Raw genomic sequence first — 21620 nt, 5'->3', positions numbered from 1 at the left:
CTTAACGTGCAATAATGCAATGATTCGTGATAGAGGTATGAAATAAAAAGCACGGTATTATGTAAAACAATTTTATTTAGAATAATAATAAAGAGAAGAAAAAGAAAGAATAATAATTGTATTAAATGAAAGAAAGTAAAAAGTTTCCATGCGATCCAATGTTAAGATGCCATGTCGTGTTCCGGCGTCGTCATGGAAATGTCTCCAATTTCACAATTTGTATTAAAATCTTAAAATAAAATAATGTTCTAAGTTAATAGGAACCAACTAAGCTGATAAAGATCTCGGATCAATAGTAACAGATTAATACAGAATTGATAGCGTGGTGTTGCCTTGAATCATCTGGGAATGGAAGTCCAGAGAAAATCTTTATCGTTCAACCGCAGTTATACAGAAACCTCACAGAAAAACGACAAGAAAGAGCGCCTGCTTTTATGTTTCACCAAGTGAATTACCAAACCAAAGGCCCTACCTCTTCCAAAAGGCCGGCAACGCATTTGTAACAATTGCCACTAAGTTAAGGTTATGTGATACGTTTACCTACTTGTGCCTCTTTATGCTTTAAGAAAGCCAAAATAAGATTTCAATAAAGCGAAAGGTTAGGTACTAATATCACCTTTATCTCGATCCAATGGCGCTTTTGTTTTGTTGCATGGCAGACATGGTATTTTTAATTCAATAGGTTCTTCGTCCATCTGAAACGAATTTGTGGATATTACGAGTATTTCTCAAACAAAACGTAGTTTTAAATAGATGTGTTTAACACTATATACCATAATAAATATAATTGTTGGCATCAAATCTGATGAATTATTAAAATCATAGAATCACGTAAAGATTTTGTCTAAGATGTTTTTGAGATAATTACAAAAATGTTCGTACTTTTATAGTTGGATTTACAACTTGTTGTATTTGCATGCCAGGTGGAACTCGATTTGGGCCTTCGGTAACCAAAGTGTGAGAACCACCGCAGTACCGCTGACATATGTGTGACCTGTTGATTAGACAATTAGTTATAAGTATATTAGGTTATAACGTTTCAGTACTGTCTCATAAGTATTCACAAATTTAAGAGCTTTAAAAACGATAATGCGACCCGAAGTTTGTGAGTGCATTCTTATTCATGGGGACGACATTTCACAACTTTTAACAAACTGTCCGTACCTTGGATCTCTCGGGTGCGGTATGACAAAATCTTTATAACAGATTCCATGATCCCCTCCTCCCTTAGTTGTCGACTCCGCTTCAGCTCCTTCACCTGGCTGTCTGGCTGAGGGGAATATAGGTAGAGCAGGTATGGTATTTGGTTCTTCGTGGTCCATGTGTGCTGGGCTACCACAAGATAGACATGCGGTGTCGCGGAATAGTTTCTTAGATAACATCGCACTTTTTGGATCTCCCACAATATCTTGTATGAATTGTATGCGCTCTTTCATTTTATTTACATATCTAGCAATTTCATCTCTTAGAGATTCTACTTGAATTATATCAGCTTTTTCGTTTAGAATCCTTATAAGATCGTCTATAGCTTTCTGTAATTGTGTCATTAACAGTCAGTACAACATTACCGAATGGGCAAGTAGGAATATTTTATGTGTATTTATTGGAAGTTAAAAATAATTGAGTCACTTACTTGCCAAACAGTTTCTTGATTATTAAATTTATCGTATGCTGCACCTATACGTTTTTCAATTTCACCTCGTACAGCATCAAATTGTTGTAAAGAAACGAGCCCGTTGAGTTCTCCAATGCCAGCTTTATCACGGAGCGCATCTGTTACTTCCTCTCGATCAGATTTTGTATCCCGAAGGATTTCTATTTCTCTCCATAAATTCTGATGATGTTAATAAAGTTTTATAATTAGAGGTTAAAACTAGACCCTTAGTCACATTACATGTTAGTTATAAACAATATTTTGAATACTACTTAAATATATTCGAAGAGAGAAATCTGAGCTACCGACAAGACGACGGTGCCAAAGAGAAAAAAAAATCGGACAATACCTAAATGCTGTGTCCTTCTGAACGGCATCAGGCCTTTGACCCAACCATCTAACGTTAGCTTACTCAGATGTCGCTTGAGGCTCTTGACTATAGGCACATACATAATTATTACTGAATCTGTTATTGTTATTAATAATGTCTTTAGCAATCACGCGAGCACGGGGTCCCGGTCATTTAAAACGCACAAGAATTTGCTCATGTGTCATGAAACACAGACCCGTAACAACAATTTTTGAATTAGGTAGGTACACGAATCCGCTACACGTTACGCGACCGCGCCAACCGTGCAGTTGAAAAATAAAGTAGTAAATGTACCTACATAATATTACCTAATACTACCTCTAATAAATAGGTATGTGAGAATGATCTAACTTAAACGTAAATGGCTACTCACTTCGAGATCAAGAGCTATAGAATTTTGTGAGTCTTTCAAATCTCTTTGTCGAATTAACATATTGTCTAAATCCACTTGCAGGACATTGAAGTGAGAATTCAGCTCTGTCACCGCTATAAACAAAAAACACGATAATGTTCTATTTCATCGAAGAAAGTCACGTAACTTCTTAAAAGACAGAAAATCAATGATGTTGAACATTGTACTGATGGGCATAGACTACGGTGTTGCAAATTATTAACATTAATAATACCTGCTGTATCCCCGCCAGTGTTGCCTAATAATTCTGCCATAGTCTCCAATCCAGTTTCTAAATCGTGTTGCATTTGCGTTATTTGTTCTTGGTAGTTAGTCATCTAAAACCGCGTATAAAACAATAAATTTACATTGTTGATTGTCGTGATACTACTGTTTAATAAATACTACCCATATTTATATCTCTACAGGATTCATCATCCTTTGAATGAAACGCTCGTTACCTGAGAGGAGAGACCCGTATCAAGTGCATTTATTTGATCAGCATATTGTTTGACCAACTCTTCCAAATCGGTCATCCGAGTAGAGGCAGCTAACGCAGCTTCGATTTTTGCATCTATTTAAAATTTAGTAATTGGATTAGTAAGAAAAATAAGCAGCTTCTTAGTACCTAATCCTAGTAGACTGGTAAATATACCACCTAGGTATTACATGGAATGCCGTGTTGCTCATCTACATGCTATGTAGAAATAAATGTCATTAGTGAAGGGAATTCTCTATGTATATGTATATGTAATATTATATTGGTCTTTCTGACACAGATCCCTACTAATATCACAAATATTATAAAAACACAGTTTACCTAAGTACATAGATAGTTTGTAAGCACTCTCAGCGTTATTGGTGGTACGCGCAATCGCTTGTGTTAAAGCACTTAATAGGTTGTTATATAATTGTCCTGTTGTATAACTGCAAATAACGAAAGTTTATTACTAAGAACACTTTAATCGAAACTTACTTTGCTAGAAAGAAATAAGAAATTGTTTGTCTGAAGGAGCTAAACCACCATTGGTTAATGGTTAATCGTAATGTCTAAACTTTAAAATACGTATGTCCAGATTTGAGGCTGTTCACCAGTTGAGTAAAAAAAATCTCAATTTATATTTCGTCAATCATGTATGAACAGGAATCGAACCTGATTTAACCTATCTTTAAATGTAAAAAAAAATCTTTAAGAAGTATTAGCTAACTTACTCCAAATCATAGTAAGTGACGTAATCATGTCTGCCATATTCTTCACCCTCCGGACTCGGTTCGGTTATTTCGGTATCAGGAGATATTTCTGAGTGTTCTAAATATTTACCAGGTGCATGGGAAGTGGTGGTGGTCAAAGGACTAAAGCTAGAAGAAAAAGTACCACCAGAGGAAGACAATGTTTTTCGGGTAGTTTCTTGTGATTTTAAGGAAGGACTAGCAGGAGTCCCTGGTTTAGTAGCTTTACGACCACCTTTAGTAGCAGTACTAGGTGGGGTCCTTCGTGTAACGTCATGACCGAAAGTATCAGCAGCTTCAAGTTCATCGGCCGCAGTCAGTCCACCAGGTGGATACGGTCCATCGGCGGTAGTTCGGCCAGATTGGGGCCCACCAGGAGTACCTCCAGGTCTACCTCCTGGGCCACCAGGAGCTCCACGTCGTAAGCCAGTTTTAGGGTCGTAATCTGATGCGTCAGTATTATAGGGTCCGGTAGGTGCATCAGATTTTGCTTGTTTGCCCTGTAAAAATAACAATGTACAGAGCGTTCATAGACAGGCTGAAATTAAATAATTTATATGATTAAATTTTTACGAATTTTTAGGTTTAAAATGTCAAAACTCATGTCTGTACAGTGTTGTGCTTGTAGATACAAAGTAAAACTAAGTTACTTACTGGAACAGCTAATGTTTTTTTACTCGCTAACTCATTGACCACTTTCTGCATCTTTCCAAGTTTTCTTTCAGCCTCTTCTAGTCGAGCAGAAAGTTGTACGGCTACCATTGGATCTGCGAGTGAAGCATCTTTTCGGAGTTCTTGTATTAGTTCTTCGTGTTCGGGAAACTTTCGGGCGCTAGCTGACAAAAGCCTATTTTGTAGCTCCTTGACGGCCCGGGCCATTTTTTCAAACTGTTCTTGAGTTACCAGGGAAAGCCGCGGAGTACGTCGCTGTCCTTGCACCAACTCTGCTCATAAAAAACCTTTTTGTTATGTTTCATATCTTGGTGCTGTTATCAATTTATTGTTTAAATCTTACCTCCACCCCTTGATTCTGTACTCGGTACTCTTTCAACTGGTAAAAAATGTGATATTAGAATTTAGAAAAAGGTTGTTATAATATAACTTTTTTTACAATCTGAATCTTACCAACAAGCAGTTTTTCATATTGTTCAGCTGCAAAAATTTTAAATGTTAAGTGATAATTAAGTGTGAATGTTTAAAAATATGATTTAAAAGAAAATGACATACCTATAGAACCGATCGAAGCCATAGGTGTAGGTGTTTTTGCTTGTTCTTCATAAGAGTTGGCCCTCTACGGTTTCATGAAATAAACGGTTTATATTAGGATGACATTATTCATTATGAAGATTGTTGTTCATAATTAGTACTGAACACATTTTAAACAACTTGTGAGTTTTCTATTTCTGAGACCATTTTTAATACCAGCTAATGTTATAAATGCTGGTGTCGCCGTTTGGCCGTCATAAATCTATTTATATACGAGTTACATACAATTATAAGTAATTATTGAAGGTAAAATAATTGCATGTACTTACTTTTGTGTATATTTTTACCTGGTTGCTATGGTTATGTATTTGTTCAAAACTTACCCGAAATTGTTATAAATCATTGCTAAAATTAAAACTACAACAAATTAAAAAAGAAAGACAACAATGAACAATGTTTTCTGATGCGATGAAATTTATTGCACCTGATGAATTACACGAAGCTCATTTTCCCGCTGCGTTTCTATGGCGTCCAGAATATCAGGTTGTAATTTTGGCTGCAGAATACATTGTTTTGTAATTATGCTCATAATAAGCAATACTTTACTTCAAACATTAATAAAAATACGTATGAATAATTTCAGCTTAGAAAACTACAATTATAGCATTACCTTAGATTTGCTCACTTGTTGGCGTTGATCTTGTAAAGAACTTGTACGTGAAGGCTTTCCACTCGTAGTTTTAGTTGTTTTGCTTGAGGTTTTAGAGGTTTTATCTGAATATGATGTTCCGTATTTAGAAGTCTCTGACAAAGATCTTTCCGGATATGTTGATGAAGTTCCTCCGCCAGGACCACCGCCAGGTCCACCGTAGGCTTGTCCAGCCCCGCCAGGTCCTCCGCCCGGACCACCGCCAGGTCCACCATAGCCACCACCTGGACCACCACCAGGACCTCCGCCAGGGCTACCACCAGGACCTCCGTAGCCACCGCCAGGGCCACCACCAGGTCCTCCGCCTGGGCCACCACCGGGTCCACCGTAGCCACCACCTGGACCGCCGCCAGGGCCACCACCAGGTCCACCGTAACCTTCACCAGGACCACCACCGGGTCCACCGTAGCCACCACCTGGACCGCCGCCAGGGCCACCACCAGGACCACCACCGGGTCCACCGTAGCCACCACCTGGACCGCCGCCAGGGCCACCACCAGGACCTCCGTAACCTTCACCAGGACCACCACCGGGTCCACCGTAGCCACCACCTGGACCGCCGCCAGGACCACCACCAGGACCACCACCGGGTCCACCGTAGCCACCACCTGGACCGCCGCCAGGGCCACCACCAGGACCTCCGTAACCTTCACCAGGACCACCACCGGGTCCACCATAGCCACCACCTGGACCACCGCCGGGTCCTCCGCCGGTACCTCCGTAGCCACCGCCAGGGCCACCGCCAGGGCCACCACCAGGTCCACCGCCAGGTCCCCCGCCAGGACCTCCGTAGCCACCGCCAGGGCCACCACCAGGACCTCCGTAACCTTCACCAGGACCACCACCGGGCCCACCGTAACCACCACCTGGACCACCGCCAGGCCCTCCGCCAGGGCCACCACCAGGGCCTCCGTACCCACCGCCAGGACCACCACCGGGTCCACCGTAGCCACCACCTGGACCACCACCGGGTCCACCACCGGGTCCACCGTAGCCGCCACCTGGACCACCACCAGGTCCTCCGCCAGGGCCACCACCAGGACCTCCATAACCACCGCCAGGACCACCACCAGGTCCACCGTAACCTCCGCCAGGGCCACCACCAGGGCCTCCGTACCCACCGCCAGGACCACCACCGGGTCCACCGTAGCCACCACCTGGACCGCCACCAGGTCCACCACCACCATAACCACCGCCGCTATCAGAGCTAATGCTTGCGCCACGTTTTCCTGCGCCAGGTCTTTTATCGCCCTCGTCTCTCGCTTTCTTTTTTTTCTTTTGGCCAGCATGTAATTTGTATTCAGTAACTGCCAAGGTTGTGTCTGAGGGTAAATAAGTTATGGGTCCCAATTCAATCTCTACTTTTCTCTCCAGTAGTCTTAATTGTCTAGCAATTAAGAAAAGTACGGTTTGTATAAGTTTAAAATTCACCGCATTTCCCTAGAACACAAACAAATAACAATTATGTAAGTTTGGGTGCTTTTCCACCAGTGATGTGCTATGCTACGTTGCTGTGAATGCGATTGGTTTCCAACAATCATTTTCATTGGTACACATAGCATAGCACTGGTGGAAATGGACTCAGCTAAGCATTTTTTTTGATATGTTAAGATGCGTGCAATGGATGCGTGCCATGGATGTGTACTACTCGTATTTTTCTTTCTTTCTCGCTCAGCTATTTTGCCTGGCGCATCGTCATCTTACTCGCGTAGTACCATAGCTTAGTATTAGTGGAAACGCTCACATATTTTCACAGTTTAGCTATTACACCCTAAAACTGATATAAAAGCTTTTCCCTAGCAATGCTCACAACACGTTATATATAATTGTAAATAGTTCTTACAATAACTAGATTTAAAGTCATCAAAAGCAGAGGTTCAAAAGCTAACACAACAACACACATTACACTTTTACAATACACATTTACACATCTTTCATAGATATTGCAAGCTTTAATTCTTAAAATTTTACAGGATAAAAACCACTTTCTTTTTCTTTCAAATATTATATTTATCATACAATCATTTTTTCTATTAATAATGTTTATCCCTCCTGATTCCAAAATTACCTTCCACCATGTCGGTCACCTATTTTAGAAAAACCTTTTATCACATTACGCATCTAATTCATTTAAGAACTTAATTTTCTCTGCTGCATGCTCTCTGCCTTCATTCGTCTGTTTATAGCTCAGCATTCAAAATTCCTACAATAATAGGTTACGAATATTTTGGGTTTTAAGAGCCTTCTGGGATTAGGTTTCTGATATCTAATCTGTGACTCTACTATTTCGCTTATTGCCAGGTGCTGATTAATCGTATGATGGAGCATTCCTACCCACAAGCAACATATTGACTGATTCCTTGAACTCACCCAAATTCAGACCCTACCAAGAGACTCCTCAGCATCAGTATAGTGTAGTAACAGTTCTAATGAAAATAACTTGAGCCGAAATGCTAAACTACAATTTAATATGCGAATTACTCACGTCTACATCACCGAAAGCGAATTCGATGATTTCTTTAACATTCATTATATTTTGTCCTTTAGGGTACGACATTGTTAAATAATAAATTCAAATAACTAAAAATATCTTTAAATATAAAATTATGTGAAACTAGATGGTTTTTCAAAGATAATCTGTCACTTTGACGTAGAGCTATAATTGAAAAGAATTCCTTATAATGAAACCTCTTTATTACACCTTTTAAGTAAAGACAAATAATTTCACTTTGGTTTCACTATTATACTTACTTATACTGATTTTTGTATAGGCTTCTCGAGGTTCCCGATACTCCAAATCTGCGGACTGCCTAGCGGGTAACCGAGGCCAAAAGCAGGAGTAGGAACAGGGCGGTTTTTAGCCAGTAAGAGTCTGACACCCCCTCTCGCCTCGCTCAAAGCGGAAGAAGTCATTTGATGATTTTCTTATAAGATAATTCTATCCATGTGCTACATCATTTAGCCTCATTTATCAAAAGAAATAGGATTTTGTCTTCAGTGACTGTAACAGAGATATAACTTAGTACTTACCGAACTAGGGGTGGATGGTAGAAGAAGTATGCGTGTCCCTTGTACAAAAATAAAAAAATGGGAACAATTATTTGGGATAGAGAGGAAACCAACAAATGATTTTTTTTTTGTTTTTTAGCTTTCCAAGAGGGATTAATTAGTCTATTTGTAATTTATACATAGATAAATACTATTATTTACATATATTGTTAATATTTATTATTCATTGGTTATACTTACGCCTAAGAAAATAAAATAAAAGGTCTATAGAAACATCAAGTATATTTTATGATATTTACAAGGTTTCCATCATAAATATCCGTAGGTACTTATAAAAAGATATGACAAATTTAAAAATAACATTATATCAATTTATCAAAACTGGTACATATTTACAATGTTTAAAATAATTAGAAAACATAAATACTAAAGCTCCGTCCGAACCGGTCTAAAATTATAATAGATATCTACGAACATTATAATTTCATTTGTGTTGTATGTATTGGACGAACTAGTTTAAAAGGTTGTTGACGATCTCTTTAATTGAACTTATACATTATAGGGTACACTGTCACTCAATCAGAGGTACTATCTAGAATCAACTTAGTACCTATTCGAAGGGAGCTTAATAAACGATTTTCTTAAAAGGACACAAGGCTTTCAAGATTGTATTTTCACAATTGTAATTTATTTTACAAATAAATCCATACGATCGATGACTTAACAGTGCGCCTGAAAAATTGTTAAAATTTTCTACCTATCTAAATATGTAACTAGGTATTTATCTATTTATCGTTTAAAGTGAGCTAATTTAATTAGGCACGAGTCCGACAGTGAGTAGAGCGCGAGGTGGCGCAGGCGGGCGCAGGAGCGGGCGCCTCGAGTAGCGGCGCAGGCGGCGGCGAGGCGGCAGTGGGCGCCCTGTCCGCGGCCGCCACATGACTAGAGTATGTCTGCAGCGCAGACGCCGACGTCGGCTTGGATTGTTCGATATTACCAATATTCGTTTTGTGATCTTTGTGAGTCTTTTTTTCACCTAAATCATTCTTAGATAGTCTATCGTGTTTCTTATACTTATTCAGCTCGTGTGGCACTAACACAGCTAGTGGTGGTACTGGTGGAATGTAGGCATGCGGTTCGTAGTTGTCATCGACGTAGTCGTTAGGGTTCCAAACGGCAGTCGTGGTCGCTACTGATACCTGGTGCTCTGCTATTCGTGTAGTTGTCGCTCGTGATGTCATAGGCGACACTGTGATTGTGGTTTTTTCAGGTAATTCGGACGCTACTGTTACTGTAGACGGGACCGTAAATATATTTCTATTTTTATTAGATCTAGTTTTTCGTCTCTTTTGCAGTTTTGGCACATCAAGAAAGAATGGGTCAAAAATAAGATCGGATTCTTTATAGTCGTCGTAATTTATCGGAACTATTGGTTTAACTGCACTGACAACGTTGCCAACTGTATAGTTCAGTCTTTTACCATTGCTATCACTGACTGATGCACTTGCTGTTACAATCACTCTTGGAGGACTTTTCAACTTTATTTGTGGTTTTTCTGTTACATTTGGTGGAGCAACAGATCGTGCTGACAATGCAGATGCTGTTTCTGGAACCACATCGTCGCTCCGTTTGCGATCATAGTAAAATGGATTAAATGGCAAGGGTCTTTGCGCTGGTAAAGACTGAGGATAGTTTTGTGGCCTATTTTGTTTAACAGATGTTTCGTGTCGTTCGGAAGATTGAGAAGTAGGTCCAGGACGCAGCAACTGATCACGAGGATCTAGTGTGGTGGGCCGAAATGGAGCTGGTTGAGGTCGTTGTACAAAGGGAGCGGGACGTTGCGCTGTTGGCCGCGGAGCAGTTCTAGACGACTCATATTGAAAGTGGTCGAATTGCTGCGGTGGTGCATGGGTTATATAAACTCCATCAGCGGGACGAAAGCTTTGACGTTGAAATGATATAGCTTCAGATCCTGGCCCCCGATGACGGTAGATAAATTCTTGCGGCGAAAGTAAGGATGGGTCAAGTGTGGGTAGAGAGGGAGCAGAAGGTCCGGATGGTGCCGAAGGTGCAGACGGAGCTGACAGTCCGGACGGAGCTGACGGAGCGGATGGTACTGAAGGTGGATATGATGGCGAAGGAGGAGACAGTGACGATAGAATGGGAGTTGGCGAAGAAATTATGTGAGGTATTGGAGATGGATTAGATGTGGAAGGCAGTATTGTTGTTGTGGGCGGCCTGGCTGTAGTTGTCGTGGTCGTAGTTGTGGTGGTGGTTGTAGTCGTCGTCGATGTCGTTGTGGGTAGTGTGGTCGTTGTACTTGGGTGATGAGCGTAATCTTCGTAGTCGGCATCTTCATCTTCTTCTTGGTACTCTGAAACAGATGTGTGTTTATTTTATTACCAATTCCTGCTACGATTTCTAATTTAGAATGCAATAAGAATTCTTAAATACATCAGAATGATAATAGTTAAAATAACTACCTCCTCCGGTTAGTTCGTCATGTTCTGATAATGGTAAAGGTTGATGCGTAGGGTTGGATTGTGGAACTTTCGGCTCATCACGTTGAATATCTTGGATAGGGTCTTCCGTTGAATCTGTAGGATCCGGAGTGTGTCCCTGTGTTTTGTCCTGTGTTGCGGTCGAACTATCATCTACTGAAGGATCAGCTTCTAGATTTGGTTTGGTATGTTGTTGCGATTGTTCAGTTGGTTGTGCTTGAGGTTTTTGTTGGTCTGGCTGTATGATAGGTGGCGCTGTGCTACCATATAACTCTAAATTTAAACTGTAGAACTTTTCAGACTTTGTACAATCTACTTCGTCTACTCTTTCACACACTCTTGTCTCCTGGAATGAGAGGATATTTTTTATCAGATATTGATTTATTATGATTTAATGAATGAAACTCAACATTGTCGCAGTGACTCATACACAGTAAACTTAGATAAATCAATTTCAATGAAAAAAGTAAGTACGTTAAAAAACTGACCTGATCAAAGACAGTGCCATTGAGGCAAAGGAACTTGATGTCCATGGGCTCGTCATTTTGGCCCACCGTGCACACGTGGAACATCTGGCACGAGGTCTCCAGGTCCGCGTAGTACCCGCCAATAACCTTGCCCGTGCACGTGAAGTTCGTTTCGGGCAAGTTGTCAAAATCCAAATACTGAAAAATGTACAAAAGACTTATGCAAAAAATTTGTAGGGCATGTTCAATATAAAGCATCGGTTACAATAGATTGGGTTCCACTTTGATTGACTGGAGTTTTTTCGTGTTGAATGATAAAGAGGTGGTTGCAAAAAATGCAATACATCCAATCAACAGTGGCTCTGATAACAATAACACCTTTGAACCAAATTATTTATGGTGCATTTCGTGAGTGAGAAGTGTGTTTGATAAAATTAATATTTGAAATCAATCTGTTTGAATATCACGTGTTTTATTTAACATTGAAATACTGAACTTTTGCACAACTGACATCTTTATATAAAATCACAACAAGACTGTGTTTCGTCCTAGATTTAAACTTTTTTAGTGTATAGATAGATACTCACACCTGGTTGAATTGACCTGGATATTCGAAACTCATTCTGGAATATGAATATCAGCAACCACAGCCAAACTGAAATAGAAGCAAAATATATATATTAGTGACTTTTTAGAAGACTCAAAATGCTACTAAAGAACCTACTATTATTATTAAAGTGACAAGTCAATTTTTAACCGACTTCAGGAGGTTCTCATTATAATCTGTTCGTTGACTAAACCCGCGTTTAGCTGAACCGTCTTTGATGCGGTTTTTGGCATAGTATTTTTCAGACTTATGAGAAGGTTATAAGGATATTACCTAACTTAAAAATGGGGATGGTTAAGAAAATTGAACGTTCCTTTTTTAAAACAAAAGATTTTCAATAACGTAAATTAACAATTGTGTGAGGTAAGTATCCCTTGAAAATAAAACGTTTCACAGTATTAATTATTCTATATTCCTTAAAATAGATAATATTCCTAATGAAGTAACGTTTACAATTAACTTTTCCGAATTCACGGTTAGTACTTTGAACAAGAACTATTATGATAAGTAAAAGTAAAATTAACATATCTTGAAGGTATCTCCTTTAGAAACTAGGTACCGTCTTAGAATATTGAATAGTCAGCTTGAATACTTGGACTTGATTTCTACTACAATATCTAGTCTACTTGTAATGTACTATGGAGAAATTGGTTACGTACTGACAACAATTGTTTTAAGGGGTGGAAATCCCGAAAAAGTATATTAGTATATTTTTCTTATTTATGAAACTTTTTTTTCTGTTATGCGGGGAGAATCATTCAATGACTTCTCCCACCTAGGGCGAGGCGAGAGGGAGTGTCAGACATTACTGACTAAAAACCACCCCGTTCCTACTCTTGTTTTTCGAGCCGGAGCCCCGGTAAACCGCTAGTGTACCCGGCAGACCGCAGCTCCGGGATTTATGAAAATCTCCCTTTTGTTCCTTTTTAAATTGGATTTTGATACAAATTACAGAATGAACTTTATATTTCCATACATATTATGTTAAAAAGCGTAGCCGTGATCGTAAATCGTAATAATTTTAGTTCGGATCTAATCATGTTACGAGCCAGATTTTAATTATGAATGAAAATTGATGTGACTTGCTTCAATAAGATAAAATGAATATTTTAATTTGATTCATAATTTTAATTTATCGATTTTTTGTTTATGTTTACATATTCAGTTTCATTCATATATAACTACTTATTTGAATTTTAATGGGTTTATATCTTATCATTGACACGTCACGTGACACGCTAGCGTATCTGACTATACAGGGTGTCCCTGAAATCGACGTCCAACGGGCACTAGATGATCGGCAAGGTTCCAACTGTTATCAGAAAAATATAAAAAAAAATCTAAATCTTACAGTTTTTAAATTACAGTGACTTATATGTTATCCACGAAAAAGTACACCCTGTGCCAGTCTTTTGACTCTTGTTGCTACAAATCTTTATTTTTTCGTCTGCAGTCTTCCTTACATTATCCTGAATAGTGCTCCAGTAATATGGAATCATAAATTCTTAGCCAACTGCTTTAGATTGGAAAATATTGTTAGTTTTAGAGGAACCAAATACTCTGAATAAAATTTTCACCTCACTTTAAGTGACTGTACTGAATAAATTATGTATGGCGCTAGTAGTGGCAAATTTCACCAAAGTTGGCGCATTTAATAAGGATTATAAAATGGTATAGCACTTTGCAAATTATTTCTTAAATTCGACACAAAAAAAGATTTTTCAACGAAACTCCGTTTCGATGAATTTATTTGAACTTACTAATATTTCTTCTAGTGTACTCAAATCATACGTTACAACCTCGTATGCAATAGACAACACTATGCACGCGATTTGTTATCATCATGTTGAAAATCAGCGAGGATCTCTTGTCAAACAACATTGTCTGTCTACTCATGATTTCGCTTGCAGCTTTCTTCGGCAATATTACTAGACTTACTAGAGGAACTGATATTGTGTATCATGTTTCACTAAATAATATTGAATGATTGCAATATGATGTTCATAGTGCATCAAACAAATTATCAAATGTGTAGTAAAATCAAAAGGAACAAACGCGGTAGCGTCATGTATACAGCATATCGACGCGGTAGTGGTAAGGTCTACATGAGCCCTTACGCACAATTACTCGTCATATCCCAACAAAAAAAAAAAAAAGTGGGTGAATCCTCTGATTAAGTTACGTGTTCATGCCTTGTGATCAAATGCGGGATAAAGCATCAAATATTCTTTAGTTTGTCGAGAAAGAGTTACAAGGAATTGCAAGTAAAGCAAAAAATAATTTAAAAAATAAATCGTCAACACGGCGCAAAATGGTCAGTGCTCAGCTAAAATGCCGAAGCCCGAGTACCGATGGCTCGAGATGCACAACACCAATTCGTCTAGCGATAATATTGCCGACGAATGCTGCAAGCGAAATCACGGGTAAACAGACAATTTTGTTTGACAAGAGATCCTCGCTGATTTTCAACATGCTGATAACAAATAGCGTGCAAAGTGTTGTCTAGTATACGAGGTTGTAACGTATGATTTGAGTACACTAGAAGAATTTTTAGTAAGTTCAAATAAATTCATCGAAACGGAGTTTCGTTGAAAAATATTTTTTTGTGTCGAATTTAAGAAATAATTTGCAAAGTGCTATACCATTTTATAATCCTTATTAAATGCGCCAACTTTGGTGAAATTTGCCACTACTAGCGCCATACATAATTTATTCAGTACAATCACTTAAAGTAAGGTGAAAATTTTATTCAGAGTATTTGGCTCCTCTAAAACTAACAATGTTTTCCAATCTAAAGCAGTTGGCTAAGAATTTATGATTCCATATTACTGGAGCACTATTCAGGATAATATATAAGGAAGACTGCAGACGAAAAAATAAAGATTTGTAGCAACAAGAGTCAAAAGACTGGCACAGGGTGTACTTTTTCGTGGATAACACATAAGTCACTGTAATTTAAAAACTGTAGGACTTAGATTTTTTTTTATATTTTTCTGATAACATTTGGAACCTTGCCGATCATCTGGTGCCTGTTGGACGTCGACTTCAGGGACACCCTGTAGATAGCTGTTCTGACTGCTTATAAATCCTTATTTTTAGTGGCCCACTAAAACTACTTACTACGTTCTCAGCGATATGTATCTTTATGAAGTTTTCTATAAAAATATGTAAGTTTACCTTGTAAGGCAGAGGCGGTGCGCACGACAAGCGCGCCGCCGCCTGAGATCCGAGCCTGCCGCCGCATCTGGAATCAACAGACATTCGTATTATTACTGGGAGACAATAATAACTACAACATAATATACTTTAATAAAGATAAGCTAATTTTAAGTAGTCAATCAATAAGTACACATATCGCAAAAAACTCGACAACATGTTTTGTTGCGGGATAGAGGCAAAAACAAGAAAATCTACTTTCATGTCTAAGTAGAAAATAGCAGGAGGATTCTTGCTGATATTCAACTATACGTTGTTAATAAACATGTTAAGGCATCTTGCTGGATATTATAAGAAGAATAGGTAATATTAGGCATAAATCTCCGGATTTCTAAACGACTGCCTAGATGTAGCACATGAACACTAGCCAACTTAGTTCGGCTGACGTAAGGAGCGATTTAATCATATCAAATGGTCTGCATGGGCGTCAGTATCTGCTTGAACACTGATCGAACTACGAAATTCTAGTATTTTATGGGTCACTGGGGTCAGATGTACGTACGACGCTTTTATTATTTTATGAAATTCTTAGTAGTAGAGTTATGTACGTTCTAGTTGGCTTTTTGCAGGATAATAATTACTAGATAGTATTAATTAAAGTTGCTTATTAGCTTTGTCCCTATATCCCTTTGTATGCTTAAATCTTTAAAACTACACAACGAATTTAAATGCGGTTTTGCGGATAGATAGAGTGATTCAAGAGGAAGGTTTATATGTACATATCTATAATACATGCATAATATATCACCACTGTACCCATGCGAAGCTAGGGCGGGTCGCTATGCTTCACTTTACGGTTATTCTACATCCGTGTGGACGAAGTAGTAGGTATATATTACTTGTCCCGTACTACTTATGTGTACGCTTGCATTTAAACCAGATTGTCATTTTTCATATTTTTTAAACACCTGGAAATGTATGTTTTCTCCTTGTAAATATAAACAGAGATGTAAACAAAAAACACAATAGGTAGGTCGCGGTGTTCGCACGCGCATCCACGGAACAATTGTGTTGCGACACCCACAATTAGCCTTCCACAGCGAATTGTTCCGATATGCCTCATCTAAAATTACATAATTTTATAATTACATACTTCGATGCATAACGATGAGCCAGTTTTCTAATTCATTCTTGAATTACTGGTCATTGAGCATCTCTCTGATTAGCTTAGCTTAAATAATTCTAGTAATCTTATTAGCTACAGTCAGTTATTGTAATGGCGATTAATGAATGATAGGAAACCATGTATAGGATCTAAGTGAATGTTGTCCTATTTGGACTAGAATTATAACATGGTATACTGTATACTTGTTTTTTGGTGTTTCATAGACGAATGATGGTTGTAAAAAACAGCCACAGTTTCGGAAGTCTCTAAAACGTATACTTCCTTGTCGTAGAATTATTACAATGCTTATCATAGGATACCAAAGTGCCATAGAAAAACAAAAACAAAGTAAAATAGACACAAATGTATCTATCATCAAAACATATTAATTTCCGCCTCATGACAGGCAAACGTACTTTGCATAAAACATTTACATCGAGAAGAAAAAGTGACATGGATATAAAAAATGTTATTAAATGTCAAGGCCTCTCAATTGTCAATGATAAAGAAAACATGTTTAGGAATAGGACATAATATATGGAGAATGTTCCGTGTCTTATAAGACGGAAGATTTACAAAAAAATATAGGTAAGTTGACTCGGTGACATGGTGACATGATAACGATATGTAAATTTAGAATCGAGACTAATTTTAATAGAACCAACTTTAATGTAACGATGTTCTTTTATTATAAGAACGTGGGATGTGCCTGTACGTTTTAATGTATTACATGAGCACCTTTCTACTCTAAATAATTATACACGTACCTCTCAGCTCTTAATTTACGAAACGTGCGCGCTGATCGAATATAATAGAAAGTATGTCCGACATTTATTAATCCCTTTTTACTAATAAAACCATTAACAAGACTATTATAGTGATGTAACCGCCCATTTAAATCGTAACAAAGTGATACGTGTATTTATAACAAAGTCTGGTTATGATATTAGGCCCAATATAATCGATGCTAACATCGATTATGAAATGAGAAATCCCAATTCGAATGATATTACTTCGGAATTTAAATCCTATTACTTTTTTGTAACGGTTGCTTAGAATTGAGTACGGAATTTGAACTTTACATTAGAATCCGTCACGAATTTGTAACAAAGCAACTATTGTATGACGTGTGTTGAATTTGCTTTCGTACAAATTACGTAGACTTTTAAGTTTGTTGTTTTTTATATAAGATCAGCTTGATACGAGTAGATACATGAATGTAGAGGACGGCAATGAAGTGTGTAAGAATCTAAGTAGATGGCATTCTGGGCTTTGTGTATCTTAAGATCTTTACTCAGCTATTAGTTTTCTGTCATTTATTGTTAATAAATAAATTCTTGGAACTTGAATCCAACTGAAATAATCAGATGTTGCTTGACATCATAATATCAGTTCTTAGACACCGCGCGCCGTAAGAAATCACCCCAAGATTGACGGTACGGTTTGCGCGGATGCTATAATAAAAATATTTTATAAAACCGGTGATTTGTGTAGTATTATCTGCGACATATAATAGTGTTGAGCGTTATTCGATACCGTGAAAGCTGTTGCAATGAGTAGTTGTGTCAGATTGTCGTAGGGCGTGGTTTCCTTGATGTAAGCAGTAAGACCGACGGCCAGTGGACCGGCACGAAACTGGAGCACTGTGAGCGACACAAGCGCTTAGGCTATGTGCAGATGATAATATGGTGTGTTTAGGCGTCAGCTTGAGGGATATTAGGGCATCGAAGTGATGAATGGAACAATTTTTGTGCAGCTTCTTTTATTTTGACTTTTCGTTTGTTAAGCATTTTCATAAACTGGACATTTGGATTGTAAGGACAAGTGTAAGAAATAGAATACTTACTATTAATGAAGGTAAGAGTCTATTAGTTAGCTTTAATGAAGAATTAGTAAAACGATGTATCGATTTAATAATTTTTTCTAGTTTAAAACATGTAATTATTACTGATACATATTTTATGCATTCAAATAAACGTTCAGTGTTATAGCCAAATTTTTAAGAAGAATTTCTTCACCGCCATATTTTTAGTTTTACGCAGTCATATCTCACGACGAGTCTAGAAATATTATGTACGAAACCGGTATAATAACCTCGTAAAGAATGTTTGACAGACGTTATGTATTCTTAATGGTTAAACCGGAACTAGAATTAGGCGTACCTATACCCATTATGTATATTATAGCATGAGAGAAGCTTTGTAATGGCAGCCATTTGACGTGTTGTAATCTGATCATTAATTAAATTTACAAGGGTATGGGTCGTGTGTGCATAGTACTAACATAACGAACTTAAGTAAAATGGTACGTACATTTGCGTAACGCCATGAAAAGCGACTATTTACGAATATTTAGTGTGCTTGTAGCAGTTGCAGTTATTTCCTTTTACGACAATATACGGCCTAAATGCGAACACCCCCCGAGCTATACGCAAACTACGTAAAAGTTTTATCGTCGATAAAGTGCAGAACAGTGGCACAATATTGCACTTTAATGTTGAAAATAAAGTATGCAAGCGTTGGGGGAGGTGTCGCGCTATTTTTAACTGATTTATGAATACGAACGCGTTGAACTTGGGTGATATTTCTGAAATTGGATCTAAGACTGATTTACACCACGTCTATATATTTTTCACATATTTCTATAGTTATTATAGTTACGAAATTTGACAATAAATCACTAAGTCAGGTAGCTAGAAAGTTTGCCTTGGATCGCCCCGATTCTGTAAAGCTGCATCATATATCTTTCGTAAAACAGGAAGCATATACACCATAATATTACACAAGACGAGAATGATATATTACGAGAACTTTTATAAAAACAATTGAAGCAAATTGCTGATTGTTTATCTATACTTATATCGTGAGTACAATTAAAGAAACAATCTGTTGAAAAGATATTATTATAATGGCTTTTATTATTGTTAAACGCAGTTGTGATCATAACTAATTAATATGAACCCGTAATTGTAGTGGCCATGACACCGCTAATCATAATATTCACATTTTTGGATTGTAGAATAACCAAATAGAGGAAAATCGAGAAGTCTTTTATAATATTTTTAGTTATATAAGTGTGCATCTGCTAGAAATAATAATTAAAACGTTTTAATGGTACTTTTAAATCAAAAGGCCTTCATTGACGTAACGTATTTTTGCCTTTTTGTCAGGATTTAGATACTTTAACTGCCTTGTTAAAGGACTTGTTAAATTGGCGAGTGTTTGCGTCGTTCCCTATTTTTTTTAGGGATTAGGTGGCAAACGAGCCACGGGTCACCTGATGGTAAGCGATCAGCGCCGCCTATACGGTATTATTACAACAGGATTATAAAAACCTGGGGAAAAGTGAGTGTATTGTTAGTATAACATAGGCTACTTTTTCGGGGTGTTACTTAATAAAAATGTATTCCCCAAAAAACTTGTCAAATTGTCAATGCTATATATGTATAATATGAAATATTGTAACCTACGTGATCAAAAATTAATTAAATTATAAAAATATAGAATCAAATCAAATCAAATAATCGAGTATCTCTCGACTTTGACATGTTTGGTATACAAGGACAATGTTTACAATAATCTTTTTACCGCGGCCTTTGTAAAGTACACGTAGCGTAATTGAAAACATACTGGGTACATTCATACAGTCAAATTGTGTTGTGGTTACATTATAATGACTTGGACCACAGGGGGGTATTGCACTTTGTGGTCGGCTTCTCACTAGACGATAGGTACCTGGAATAGTATTAAGTATAATGTATTTATATTTATATCATCATGTTTATAACGGATTTATTTACGAAATTAATATGACATAATTGTTATTTTTTTTTTATTAGATATTGAGGTACTTTATATACCACTTCATTACACGGTTATTAGAATAAAAATTATGCTATGATTTAAAAATATCCATGTGAAATATTGCGTTTTAATTAGTACAAATTGTTTCATGTCAACTATCCACTTGATAATAAATGCGTCACTCAGTAAAAGATTGCGTGTACAAAGACATCAAATAGCTCAACCAAATAAGTGCAAGTGCAGATAGTGCGACTATTAATGTCTTATTAATTGAACTTTCTTTAACCATTCACATAAAAGCAAATAACAAGAATATCAAATGAGGAAGCGGAGGTTTCGATAATTGCGGCCAATAAGCGGCAATTAGGCAATTACGCCTATTGTTCAGCTAATTAATTTCATTCATGTCAACTAAGCACTTAGGCGATATTATTTCACTTCATTACGTGTATAACGGGAACAAATAATTTGTATTCCATAACCGTTTATGTAATGTTATTGCCGCAGGATACAAATCGTTAATCGTTTCTTAATAACCGTACTATTAAATTTCAATCGAGAATCGACTGCGTACTGTCTTATTCGATTAGCATTCATGGCAAAGAGCGAGCTATGGCCGCTATGTCAAGTGCTAGTATTGCGAGTAATTTGACTGGTAAGAGGTCAAACACCGTGCTTCACTGCTTCAGGAACTATTTATAGCTATAACGGTGGTAGTGACTATTGCTAAATGATGATATTTTAATGTGTCCTTAGTTAATCTTGAATCAAATTGGTCACAATAAAGTAGATGGAATGCGAAACAACATAACTGATATTTTGAAAGAGAACACCGCCTCGAAGGTCGTATCCTACTTCGAGTTTATCGCAGATCATTTGATTAACAATTTAGTGGGTATTATTTAAATGGATGTGACCGCGATTGATTAACGGGCGACTATTGGTCGTGACTTAATGTTGTAAGTTTGCACAATGCCCTACGTCTATTAGGAATGGTATTATCGTGTTACGTAGAGATACAACAAAAAGCTACGCATGAACGGTGCACCGATGTAACGGGCCCGAGTCGGCCGCACTCCGTTATGTCATCAAGTATGTCGAGAGCAGCGTCCGAAGCACCTGGTAGCCGACAGAATGCCGGTCACTACACTACTTTACACTACACGCATCACGCTTCATCAACTATTCAGTTACGGTACCCGATAGACCCAATTAACATTCAATTTAGTCAAATTTCAAAAATATATTATCGTGATCTATTAAACAACTTGTTCGTCTGCAATTGCTTTGCCTACATAAATCAGTTAAGCACAATGTTATGTAATGAACACACATGAATAAGCTATCCTCAC

At 37.6% G+C, this 21620-nt stretch overlaps 2 protein-coding genes across 20 annotated transcripts in view; both read right to left on the bottom strand.

The window, feature by feature from the left end:
- Nucleotides 1–55: 55 nt before the first annotated feature.
- On the bottom strand, nt 56–8208 carry LOC118261978 (AT-rich interactive domain-containing protein 1B). Of its 19 annotated transcripts, none has more exons than XM_050701580.1 (19): nt 8046–8208; nt 6169–7000; nt 6034–6111; nt 5522–5976; nt 5336–5407; nt 4873–4936; nt 4771–4797; nt 4661–4696; nt 4300–4589; nt 3628–4145; nt 3236–3342; nt 2877–2989; nt 2651–2753; nt 2398–2510; nt 1634–1834; nt 1165–1532; nt 883–994; nt 617–695; nt 56–229 (listed from the first exon to the last, which is right to left on the bottom strand). In XM_050701580.1, exons 1-19 carry the CDS (start codon nt 8115–8117, stop codon nt 162–164), a joined length of 3708 nt encoding a protein of 1235 aa, XP_050557537.1. In that variant the 5' UTR covers nt 8118–8208; the 3' UTR covers nt 56–161. The 19 variants fall into 19 exon arrangements, with proteins under 19 accessions (XP_050557537.1, XP_050557544.1, XP_050557531.1 ...); XM_050701587.1 differs by having other exon boundaries at nt 6517–7000; XM_050701574.1 differs by having other exon boundaries at nt 6034–7000.
- A 626-nt stretch (nt 8209–8834) lies between these two features.
- The window catches only part of LOC118282203 (mucin-5AC), a 40106-nt gene continuing 27320 nt past the window's right edge, over nt 8835–21620 (bottom strand). The window contains exons 3-7 of the mRNA XM_035603165.2: nt 15322–15388; nt 12125–12192; nt 11559–11735; nt 11053–11416; nt 8835–10943 (exon numbers count right to left, since the gene is read on the bottom strand). Coding sequence (XP_035459058.2) covers nt 9385–10943; nt 11053–11416; nt 11559–11735; nt 12125–12192; nt 15322–15388 — 2235 coding nt within the window. The 3' untranslated portion in view covers nt 8835–9384. The remainder of the gene's footprint in view (nt 10944–11052; nt 11417–11558; nt 11736–12124; nt 12193–15321; nt 15389–21620) is intronic.

This window comes from Spodoptera frugiperda, chromosome 20 (assembly GCF_023101765.2).
Source record: "Spodoptera frugiperda isolate SF20-4 chromosome 20, AGI-APGP_CSIRO_Sfru_2.0, whole genome shotgun sequence".
In the NCBI taxonomy this organism is placed as follows: Eukaryota; Metazoa; Arthropoda; class Insecta; order Lepidoptera; family Noctuidae; genus Spodoptera; species Spodoptera frugiperda.
Note: the sequence above shows the minus strand (reverse complement) of the source record. Positions and strands in the feature narration are given on the sequence as shown.

Bases quoted from the DNA above. Each gene is read 5' to 3' on its own strand.
- LOC118261978 (XM_050701572.1), bottom strand. From the start codon at position 8,117: ATGTCGTACCCTAAAGGACAAAATATAATGAATGTTAAAGAAATCATC. The intron at 3,343-3,627 runs GTAAGTTAGCTA...CGTTATTTGCAG, and splicing joins GTCACTTACTATGATTTGGA to TTATACAACAGGACAATTAT. The intron at 2,754-2,876 runs GTAACGAGCGTT...ACGCGGTTTTAG, and splicing joins ATACGGGTCTCTCCTCTCAG to ATGACTAACTACCAAGAACA.